Source organism: Mirounga leonina, unplaced genomic scaffold, assembly GCF_011800145.1.
Source record: "Mirounga leonina isolate KUSES-001 unplaced genomic scaffold, KU_Mleo_1.0 Mir_168, whole genome shotgun sequence".
Taxonomy (NCBI): Eukaryota; Metazoa; Chordata; class Mammalia; order Carnivora; family Phocidae; genus Mirounga; species Mirounga leonina.
Window position 1 is genome coordinate 70,002,944 of NW_023270426.1, and position 12,083 is coordinate 70,015,026.

Genomic DNA, 12,083 nt, shown 5'->3' on the forward strand with positions numbered 1-12,083 from the left:
TTTGCTTCCTGAAGAACAAAATTTGGTGTTAGGGAGTGTATCTCAGACCTATCTCAAAAGATATAATTATGAAGATACCAGAAGAGCCTCATTATATGACAACTTTACCTGTCAGGTTGTCCTGGATCATGCAACAAGGAGACACATTTTAATGAGGCTTTAATGAAGTCTGTGGGACACTTTAAAACATAATGCTTATTTGACTGATTTGCCAAATAATATTCATTTAAAAAGATATGCAATTTACAGAAAAATCTGAAGAAGCAAATAAAAATCATCCATCATCCCCAGAAATATGGGTATATATGTACATATCAGTGTCAAATATATATTATATATACATTATTTTAATAATGTTTAGATCATGTGTGCATAGTTTTGTATCCTGTTTTTTAAGCACTATATATTGAACATTTCCTCCAGCTATAAAAATTATTGGCAAGCGTGATTTTTATTGCTTGCATAATGTGTTTATATTCCTGCCCATGCTGCTTTGAGACTAGCCTGTTTGTCTATAGGTGAGCTAATCTGTGATTGAGTTGATCATGTCTGCCTCCAAGCAGAAAAACACTAATAGATACTCACAATGAACTGAAACATTACTATCCTTTGAAACTGTTGTAAGTGAAGAATACCTGTGTCTGTAGTAAGTGCAATAAGCTAAACAATAAGACTCAATTAGACATTTATTCTAAGTGGAGGAAACTCCTGGGAGACTACAGAGGTTTTCCAGAGCAGACACACGAACATATCCTTTACTTACAGTTGGCACTTTTAGGAAAGTAAAGTGTGTTTTGTAAGTGCTCTTTATTTCTTATGCATTATGATTTCATATATGTTCACTATACCAGTGACACAATCTGAGCTTTCTATCAACATTGTTTGGGTAAGGAATAGGGGCTGAAACCAAGAGGTTTACCAGCTTCAAGCAAGAATCTATGCAACTACTATTAGGAGTTCTGATTTTGAGTGTTTCTCTCCCTTATAATTCAAAGTAAAGGTGCAGTATTGAAATTTATGTTAGTTGTATTGAGAAGATTTGATATCTTAAAAAAAAAAAACTCATGGCAGAACTGAAAGTCAAAATCTGCAATTCTAGTTGTCCTTGTTATTGTACATTATGCGTAGACAGCATTTCTTTTGCTGCAGAAGGGCCTGTTAACATGTTTTATTCAGTTTGCTCCAAACCCTTCTCACTGTAGTCTTTGTGCCCTCATATAATCAATCTTTCTACTCAAAGGTCAGCATGAGTGACTATATTCCCAAGGCAGGGAGAATATGACAAAAATACAATTTGTAGAGGGAAAACACTCCCTGACCCCAGATAGTTAAAGGTCTTCAGACACCTTCTGTGAAACAGAATAATTTCACAGTGGTTTTATGCTAACAAAAATGAATTACCATTGGCATGTTTTATCAAATAAGCAGAATCAAGGGAACAAGGTTGCAAGTTAAAAAGACTAGTAGTCTACTGTTAACAGCTTGTTAAAGTAACAGTTGATAAATCATTTATGAGAGGAGTGAAGCAAAGTCTGGGCTTAATAACTGAAATTTATATTTCTTTGCTTTGTCCTAAATAGAATACTTCCTTCATTCCCTAATAAAGTACAAATGATTTTAGTGGCATCTTCTTGGCTAATTCCAAGCACCCACAATGCCACTTTGCTGTTTGAAAGAGGATACAATTCTTGTTTGTGTTCCCATTCACTAAAAAGTTATCAGTTTGTTATGATTTATGAGCAGCTCACAAGTCTTTATATATTGAACTCATCTATCAAACACAGTTCTAAATACCCCCCAAGGCTCTGGGAAGCTGAGTGGATGCTGTTTTGAATTGGTTTCCTAATAGCAGAGTAGGCAGATGAGAATGATCATTTATCACACAGTTGTGTGCATGGTAGTTGTAAAACCCATCATCTGCTAACTTCTCCTTTTTTATATTTGTCTCATTTTCTTAAGAAAAGAGAGGGGAGCCCATTTTGATTTTTCAATTCAGTAAAAGAAAAAAATAATAAAGTATACTTCATTTGCGATCCTTGAGCTGGTCATCATGATCATGTTTTATTTCAGGAAGGCTAGTAGGATCAATGTTAGTGATAAGTCAACAGTTAATAAACCAAATCAACTAACCAGAAGGGAAAATCAAATATGACTGAGTTATAAACCAAAATATTAAAATCTGAGAAGAAATGCTTTTATTTGTCCATTCCTCATATCTCTCTCATTAATCAGCTATGTTCCGTGTTGCAGTCTCATTAGCTTGGTTACTTGGCATATTTTGTCAGTGGCTAAACTGCTGATGAACATTCTGTTTACTTTCCATGTACCATAGAAATCACAGAGCAATAACAAAAGTTGTTTGTTTTAGGTAATAAAGTCCTAGTGACACGTGTGGGAAATGGGACTTCATATTCTGAAGATTACCAAATCATTCCTGATCATTTTTTTAAATGCCTCCACAATTAAGATTTTTACACTAAAAGTAGAGATACTTATTTTTTTATTCAATAATTTTAAAGCATTTTATTTAAAAAAAACTCATGAGGCGATTTTTCAACGTATGTTTCTCTTTCAGTTTATCTCACCATATTCCAGAAAGTAAACTAAAGAAATTTTCATGTTGATGGCAGGGAATAGTGAATGGTCCCTACTAAATAGAAAAATGCCCATTGAGTCATGGAGTAGTTAATGGAAGCACACAACGAATTGGGAGTTTAACTGGTAGTGTTTTAGATTTTCTCCTACTATGCTGTGTTCTTTTTCCTGACACATTAGCTACTACCACAGTTATGTTTTTCAAATCCAGACCCACCCAGCCAAATTGCTTTAAAGAACTAGAATATTTCTGCATTTTGTAAAATAAGAATCAAAGTTTGAGTGAGGAAAAAAAGAAATGGACTCACTGTAGCCTAAAATCATCAAAGAAATATTTTTATTTCTATTGATGGCAGAAGCAAAGTGTGACATTTTTAAACAAATTATTATTCATTGCAGTTTAATTTACTGAGTATCTGCTGTGATAGGTATAGTACTAATCACTGGAAATATGACAGTGAGTAAGAAATGAGAGGGTTGTTTTTTTTTTTTTCATCTAAAATCACATTTATCCCTTTCCACCTGCCCCTTCCCACATAATTTAAATGTACAAAAAAATTTTTAAGAAAATCTTACAGAATTTGATCATCCATGTAAGGTATATTGCTGGGAGAAGTGAAAACTATTGAAGAGACAGAAAACATTACTACTTTTTCAGACCAAAGGAAGCCAGTCATTATTCTTTAGGCCATTTTTGTGCAAATCACTATCATACATAGATATTGACTAGTTTACAAGCATCTTATGTTATAATATGAAGAAGACAGGCCAGGAAAGGAGAAAAAGAAACTTGCTCTGTTAAAGAGAACACCCAGCACCTGGGCTCAGAAGAGTTAAATAGAAAAAAAAAATTAAATATAGTAAGATTGTCAAGTCCAAGGTATATTCACAGGAAAGAGTTTATTGGCCATTATAGAAAAAAAAAGGGGGAACCTGGATCCAGTATAGTGATCAGTTAGAACGTGGGCCCCTCATTCAGGTTGCTCCTTCAAATCCCAGTTCAGCTTCCTCCCAGATATGCAGGTTAGTCCTTTACCATTCATTTCCTCATCTAAAATGAGGACAAGGAGTATTTTGTAGATATTAAATGTGTTAAATTGTATAAAGCAACTTAGCAAAGTAACTGGGTAATGCTAAGCTCAGAAACAATATTAGCTATTACTATTATTATCATGTGTAGTTTATAAAGTAGTTGTTTATCTGTTATCTCTGTCAACAATAGGTAGGGTAACTGTATATCCCAGTTTTTCCAGGATTGTCCTAGTTCTTGCCTAGTATAAATATTAACAACCTTTTTCTTCTCAAATATGCCCCAGTTTGGGAAATAAATTACATGGTTATCTTAGCAGTGGGAGCCAGAATAAAATTAGAGAATAGCATTGTGAAATACGTATGTTGAAAGAGCTAAGAAAAAGTTGGGGTATAACCAAGGGGTGTCCAGGGGTCATGGGTTGCCATCAAAAGTCAGCTCCACAGAGGTAGAGCAGCTTAAATACCATTACAGACAGACTTTGACGTTGAAGGCAGGGATGAAAATCAGTTCTGAGGGAGGAGGGGAGGAGACTTTCAGCATGCCAATCAGATGGTAAGAATCCCAAATGAGTCCTGGTGGTAGGGAGGGAAAAAATGACGTTGATGTATCAGCATTAACGAATCAGTGGACTTTGTGATTCACTGGTGACAGAGGGACAAGTCCAGTTTTCTGGATTGATTGACCAAAAACATATTTCATCATCAAGAGAGATACTATAAAAAGAAGTATGGGGAGAAGATTAAGAGCTCAGTTTTAGACATGTCAAGTTCAAAATTCCTCTGAAACAGACATCCAAGTGGAAATTTCCAGAGGGTGGTTTTATATATCAATTTGGTACAAGGAGAGCTCCAGATATGAGGGTCATTTGTCTGGAGGCAGCAGCTGAAGCCTGGTGAATGGCTGATATTTCTTAGTAGGAAGAGGCCTTCACCAGGGGGAAGAAAGGATTCCAGGGAAAGACCTTAGAAAACACCAACATTTTCATATGTTGGGCAGAAGAATAAGAGAAAGCAAAGATAACAGGTGGAGAAGAGTTTCAGAAGGGACCAGTGGGTTAAGATGCAGGGTCTCTCGGCTTTGGCAGCTAGGAGCTCTTGAGCAACTCATGAAGAAGTCACACGGGGGTGAAGGAAGATGTGGAAGCAGATGCCTTTGGCTTTGGAAAAAAAGAGGATATGAGGAGGGGTGAAGTAGCCTTGCACTGCCCAATGTGGCAGACACTAGCCATATGTAGCTATTTAAATTTAGATATAAATTAATTAAAAACAATAAAATTTAAATTTAAATTCCTCGGTCACGTTAGCCCCGTTACAAGTTCTCTGTAGCCCCAGGTGTGTGGTGGCTTTCATGTGGGGCAACACAGGTATAAGGATATTCCCATTAGCCCAGAAAGCACCGTTAGACAGTACTGGAACTTGTTGAAGGAAAAGGGAAGGCAGAAAAGTTTGAAAGACATACTACGTCAGAGGAGGGTCTCTCTTGCCTCCTTGACTGCTCAAGATAAATGCAGAGTGAGTGTGCTTTTAACCTGGGTCGAGTCTTTGGCAGAGAAGCTGTATTAGAAAAGAAAAGAGAAGGAGAGGAAAGGGAGAAGGAGAAGGAAGCATATAGGAAAGGCTCCAGGAGGGCTGGCATCCAGAACACTGGAGTAGGGCTAGTTCTTTCTCCAAAAACAGACTAAAAAAGAGACAGAGACAGAGAGAAAAAGTTCAAGTACAACTTCCTTTGGTACAGCTAGGAAGCAAATCACTACATCAGCCGTAGTGACTTGGTGAGAAAATATAGGGCTATAAAGTTAAAGGGGCTTTTTCTTTTCCATTATGAAAATCCCAATACTTGAATATGAGATAAGAAATGATTTTTTTTTTTTTAATTTTAGGTGAACAACAGATTGAAACAGATGCATGTACATGTTGCAACTAGAGTTTATGTCTTTTTTGCTGGTAATTATAATAGCTACAATTCAGTGATACCTACTTTATGATATGCACTGGACTGGGCCTTTTACATTAACTTCTTGAAATCAGCAAAACAGTTGTGAAAGGTAGTAAGTCATTCATTATCTTTATAATGTTAAGTAACTTGCTTAAAGGCACAAAATAGCCACTAAGTGTCAGGGTTGGATTCAAACACGGGTGTGAAATACAACCCAATGGGCAGTAACAATCCAGGGAAAGACCTGAGTGCTGCAGGGGCACAGACCAATCCGACGGTCAAGGAAGGCTTCTTGGACGTGACACCTAAGTAAGATCTGAAGGCTTAGGAGCTAGTTGGTTACTGGGGAGAGCGTGTCCCAGGAAGAAGAAATATCTTGGAGTTGACCTTCAAGGAAGGGGAAGCCATATGGCTGCACCATAAGCTGAGAAGAAAGAAGGGAATATTGAGAAAAGAAACTGGGGTAAAGACCACACAACTTCCTCTGTTTATTTTCTCATCCATCCATTGCACTCAAGGTTAGATATATATGGCTCAGAAAAACACTTAGCATTTTAGGATACCATACATCCAGTACCCCGGAAGAGAAAGAAACACTCTCTGGTTTGTGCCTAAGGATGTAGGAGATAGCCATCTAGTGGTCTCTCTGTCTCTCGCACGTGTAATCTCTATAAAAGAGATGCAGCTCTGAAGCTTTGTTTTCACACAGTGCAACCTGTGTGCAGCCAAGCCCATTACATTGCTCAAGTTTTGTCTTCCTAACCCAGTGATAATTGTAAGTGACAATTCCACAGGAACTGGAGCACTGTGCATGTGCTATTTGATCACGGCTTTTAGATGGTTACGGACACACCTGAGTCACTATGCATAGTTGCAAGTCTGCATTCCTCCATCAATATTAGCCTAATGACACGGATTCAAGTTTTAAAATGCTGATTTTTGCCTGTCCCTGAAATAATCTTGCGTTTTATTTTCTATATAAATGTTTCATTGCACAACAGCACATTAAACTATTTATGTTTAGTGTGGAGGGCAGGAGAATTTAGCAGTAATGGATTAATTTCTTTTCTGTGAGGCAAAATGCCACCGTGGCCTAACAGATTTGGTTGAGTTGTTATTTGCTTTGTTCATTTTACTGAGATTGGCCCTATTACTTAGTAATTATTTTTTGATTGAAGATTTCACCTGGGATAAGCAGCTTTCATGGGCAAGAACTGAAAACCTACTTTGAATCATTAAACCAAGACTATTTGTAAACATGACAGGATCTCTTAGCATCATTTTGGAAAGACTTCATATCCCCTTGCACCAATTTGTAAATAATATATCCTTTAGTGGAATGTATCACAGCTAAACCAGTTACCATTTTCATTTCCTAGTGGTCATAAAAAAAGATTTTATAAATATTAACTGATCATGGGGCGCCTGGGTGGCTCAGTTGGTTAAGCGACTGCCTTCGGCTCAGGTCATGATCCTGGAGTCCGGGGATCGAGTCCCGCATCGGGCTCCCTGCTTGGCGAGGAGCCTGCTTCTCCCTCTAACCCTCCCCCCTCTCATCTACTCTCTCTCTCTCTCTCTCTCTCTCTCATTCTCGTTCTCTCAAATAAATAAATAAATCTTTAAAAAAAATATTAACTGATCATGCTATAAATGTAATTAAAACTTAAGCAGTAAGACTCCATAGTCATAACTGATTTCATTAGCAACACTTAGAATAGGGTGAGGAAAAAGAAGAAATGAGTGTTACCTTTGGGTTTGACTTAGGAAAGCAGATTTATGTTTCTATTGAGAACATAAACATGTTTTCCGTTCACATAGTTGATGTAAATGGATTTAAAGCCACAGATGTAAATGATGAGGACTAAAATGCTTCATGAACTTGTCATGGTCATATTTTATATGTCATAATGCTCTATAAATAATTTATTGTCATGGAATTAGGTTATCATAGCCAAATTTACTTTTTAGTATAGAAAGACATGAAGTATATTTTACTGATGAATCATTCCAATGATATTAGTTTATTAAAATCTTTTCTTTTGTTTGAAGGTGATTTAAAGTGTTCTTTTCTAGCAAAATTATTTTTCAGGGATTCATTTTTTTCTTGTTTAAAATGAACAACTGGAGCTACTTACAGTAGCACTGCCAACAAAATAATAATAATAAAACTTTGGTTTTCCAATTTCCAAAGAGATGCATATCTGTTAGATTTCTTGTGTTTCATAGCATATGCTGAAAAATATACATTTAATTTCTTGTACATTATCCTCTAATAGGCTTTGAAAGACTACTTCAAAGGGTTTTCCTTGAAGATAGCTGCTTTCTGATGTAGCTGTTGATAGTATTTTTAGAAATCTGATGAACTCTAACTTCCAAATCAATCCAGTTATACTGTGAAAACCATTTATTGAAACATGCCATGCAATCACATATGCATCGTTTTGTTTCCACTAATATGCAAATAGAGGTTATCTGGTGTTACTGGCTCCGGAGATAACTGAATAAATACGTGGTATATAAAATGAAATGTGAAGCATGTTATTTTTTTTCATTGTTCTGGAAAATCATCTTCTTTCCCTCATGCTTGAACATCTGAGAGCAGCCTTCTCTCTCACTTATTATGACGAATCAGGAGATGGTATTCTTTAGGCACAAAATCTTGTAAATTTTGCAATCTTATCAACCCTCCGCCCCTTATCTCTTCTCTTTTTTCCACAGGTGATTTCTATTCACTACTTTCCAAGCTGCTAGGAGAAAGGGAAGATGTTGTTCATGTGCATAAATATAATCCTACAGAAAAGACAGAATCAGAATCAGAATCAGACCTGGTAGCTGAGATTGCAAACGTAGTGCAAAAGAAGGATCTTGGTCGATCTGATACCAGAGAGAGTGCAGAGCATGAGGAGAGGGGCAATGCTATTCTTGTCAGAGACAGAATTCACAAATTCCACAGACTAGAGTCTACTTTGAGGCCAGCGGAAAGCAGAGTTTTGTCATTTCAGCAGCCCCTACCTGGTGAAGGCACCTGGGAACCAGAACACACAGGAGGTGCGTTTAGGGCTTCTTTGAAAGAACAAATTATGAAATGCTACAATCCACATTAGCAAAATCTGAAGGGAATAAAAATGCATGGGTGAAAAAACTTACCCATCAAAAGAACTTACCAGAAAAAAAAAAAAAAATTACTCAGATCTGGGTTATCAGATATCACCTTTGTTTGAGTCTTTTTGTTTGTTTCTTTTGGTTCGATACCACATAAATTCTGTTTCCATTTAATCAATGAGCCAAAATTACCAGGACCAAAAATATCTAGATCATGTTGGGGAGGGTGGCACATGAAATTCAGGGTAACAAATTCTTACCACGTCGGTATTCTCTATTCTGCTCGTTGGAAAGCAACTGAAAATTCAGCACCTGATGTGCAAAGTTTCAGTGTATGAAATGCTTATATGCTGCCTTCTTTTAAGGTGATTAAGTTCCTTGCAAAGGGATCTTATACTTCCAACATTCTCTTCCAATTGATTTGTAAAATACAACCATTTTTATGACTTTGATTTCTTAAGTTCCATTATCAATTACTATCTTAATTGGAAAATTGAGTAGTTATTTCTGAGGGGACCTCCAGCAAGTTAGAAACTTGGAGATTTTCCTTTATTTCTAACCGGGACTGGCTTCCATAATTAGAGAACAACGCCTTATTCCCTTCAGGTTTCTGTCCCAGCAAGCTATGGATGCCTCATCTTTGTCTCTAACTGTGCTGTGGCCTCTGTCATATTGATTGTGTTTCATGTTACTTGCTAATGTGGAAAGCCAGGTAATACAGCATGTGGAGATAATCTCTCAAAAAGTAACGGACATGGGTGCATGGCAGCCATCCATGTGTGGGCTGGAATGGCGCCGGCTGCCAGTTTGGTGTTTTCAAATACAGCTTTGCAGGAAGCCGTAAGTTAGTCAACACCCAGCTGATTTTTATTTATATTGAAAAAAATTAGCATGAGGTGCCTTTTGCTCACACAGAAGTTTCAAGCACTGTCCGTTGGGACTGATCTTTCGATGGGATGTTAACTGGGACCCAGATTTTTGTGTCTTCATATTTAAATAGGATCAGCCCTGCTCTGACTCCTTCTAAATTTATCTAATGAAACTATTTCTCAAGAGGGGGTCCCCAAATTGCATTGCATCAGAATCACATACGGTGCTTATGAAAAATCTGGTCTCCTGAATCCTATCAGAGAACAACCAAATTGACATTTCTGAGTGTGGTGCCTAGAAAATCTGCAGTTTATCATGCCCCTATCCATTTCATAGAGAGACTTGAGTGTCCTTCTGAACCTCTATATGAAGGACAGTACGTGGTAACCCATACAACCCGAAAATATGAAAGGCAGAAGGGCCTTTTTGGTGAGAATACAATTCTATTCAAGTGTGAAATGTTAAGAGTTGTGGCATACTTCATTCCATGACTTCTCTCTGGCACTCCTGAATTTGAAACAATATGGCAGTTATTTATAGGTATCATAAGTGTCCATCTAAAATCATAGCTTGACTTACGGCACTGTATTTCTAAAACCTATTTAGCTTTTCTAAGAAAGAAATATTTAGAATACCCCCAATACATTTACTTGCTAGATCTCATACCTTACAGGGTGGTCAAAATGGCAGTGCCCAGGGAGAAAATGTTTCTGCAGGATCTGGGTCAGGAAATTTCCTTTCATTTTAAATATGTGGGTAAATGTCACTGAATTAAATAAAACAATGAGTCATAGAAACATACAGCTCGAATCCTAATTATAGAAAGGAAATGTGCATGTATTTCCTTTCTGAAATGATTTATTTTAGTGTTACTTCACTACTCTGATTCAAAAACTTTTTAAACATTAAATTCAAAATAGCAAAACTTGTTTTTTAGGTAAGCTATTTCTGAAAGTCTTTTTCTTTTCAATTTTCTTTCACTGTTTACCATAACACTACGTAATAGCTAACCTTAATTGAAAATGTTTCATTCCTTTGTGTAAGCCAGAGAAAGACCTATCCTCAGGAAGCTTTCATTTGCAAAGAAGAAAGTAGGAAGTTATTAGCATACAATATCCTAATAAAATATATTAGTAGTCTAATTTATGTATATTTCCCAAGGTATGAATAAGGGGGATAAATTTGATGGAAAACTTTCCCTTAGTTTTCTCATACCCTTTCTTTACTTTAGACAAAACTGAGAATGGGGTCCTAATGGTCTGGAAGAATTAACTGTCTCCCTAAAATGCCCAATGTGCTGTAAGGAATTATATTAGCTTCAAAGAAGAAGGTGGTTTCTCATATGAAATTATTACAAAAATGAAAATGTAAGGCTATCATGTTGCTCAATATGATAACTCATACTCATTTCATATATCTTTGAGACTTATTTTAATTTTCAAATGGAGACACTAGACATGTTAACCCCTTTTGATGTGGTCACAGAGTCTGAGTTTAAAACTTGGACTTTATGACTGTCCTTAAAAGTAGAATGTGCACTTTCTAGTTCTTTACACTTCATTGCAGTTGTGCTCAAAATACTGGGCTCATTGGTTTGCCCAGTTCAGATACACCTCCCAGGAGCTCTGGACCATCGCTGCATAGCAGCTGGAGACTTCTACTCCGAACCCTGTTCTGATGCCCATAGTTCTTGGCACGAGCGCAACCCAATACAGGTGCATTTTATGCTGCAGCACTTTAGATTCCGTTGACTGGACCATATTTTGGAACTGTAATACAGTAATGGATTCCATCCAGCTGATTTGAGTGGTCAAAGTGAAATACTGATCAGCTCAAAAATCTGGATGTGACTGTGTGTGGTAGGCCCAGGACTACCTAAGGGTTTCAAAAGCAGCACCATTTTGTAGACTTTGAGATCGGTCTGAATTCCACGTGGTCCCACACCCTGGTGACTGCCTTTAACATTGAGTTCCCACCTCATAATGGGTTGAGTATCAGTGGACACAAGCTCTATGATGAGCACAACAGAACCTTCCTACTTTGCTGTAAAGTCTTTACCATTCCCAAGAACAACATGGTTAAGTACTGTGTATTTAGTGTGTCTTTAAGAGTGCAAACATCCACAAATAGCACCCTTTTTAAGGTCTTACCTTTGTGACCTTTGGTGGGTCTGTTCTGAAGACTCTTCTCCCAATAGTCATGGAATTTCCTGGACAGGTGCAAACGAGAGGTTTCCAGCTATTGCTGGAAAGGGCATGCCTCAGATGGGAAGCAGTGGTTGCAGACTCCACACCACACACACACATGCGTGCACACAATGCACACAATACAGCTTGCCCCAGAAGGATTCTGCATTTGGCCAAAATAAAATTTGAAAACCATTCCACAGAGGTGATATGATGTGGAACACTTCAGGCTCTGGAGCTTGACTTCCTGGCTTTGAATGAATGCTAACTACACCAATAATTATGTGATCCCTGGGAAAGTTTAAAAAGGAAATTCTCTGGGCTTTAGTTTTCTCATTGATAAAAATGAGGATTATAACAGT

The 12,083-nt window shown here is 37.2% G+C and overlaps 1 protein-coding gene across 12 annotated transcripts in view; it reads left to right on the forward strand.

Moving 5' to 3' along the window:
* PAM (peptidylglycine alpha-amidating monooxygenase) overlaps positions 1-12,083 on the forward strand; it is a 283,495-nt gene that overhangs the window by 231,710 nt on the left and 39,702 nt on the right. For 6 of the 12 annotated variants that reach the window (XM_035014984.1, XM_035014985.1, XM_035014986.1 and 3 more), the window contains exon 15: positions 8,282-8,611. The exons of the other annotated variants lie outside the window; for them this stretch is intronic. In XM_035014984.1, coding sequence (XP_034870875.1) covers positions 8,282-8,611 — 330 coding nt within the window. The remainder of the gene's footprint in view (positions 1-8,281; positions 8,612-12,083) is intronic. 12 annotated transcript variants of the gene reach the window in all.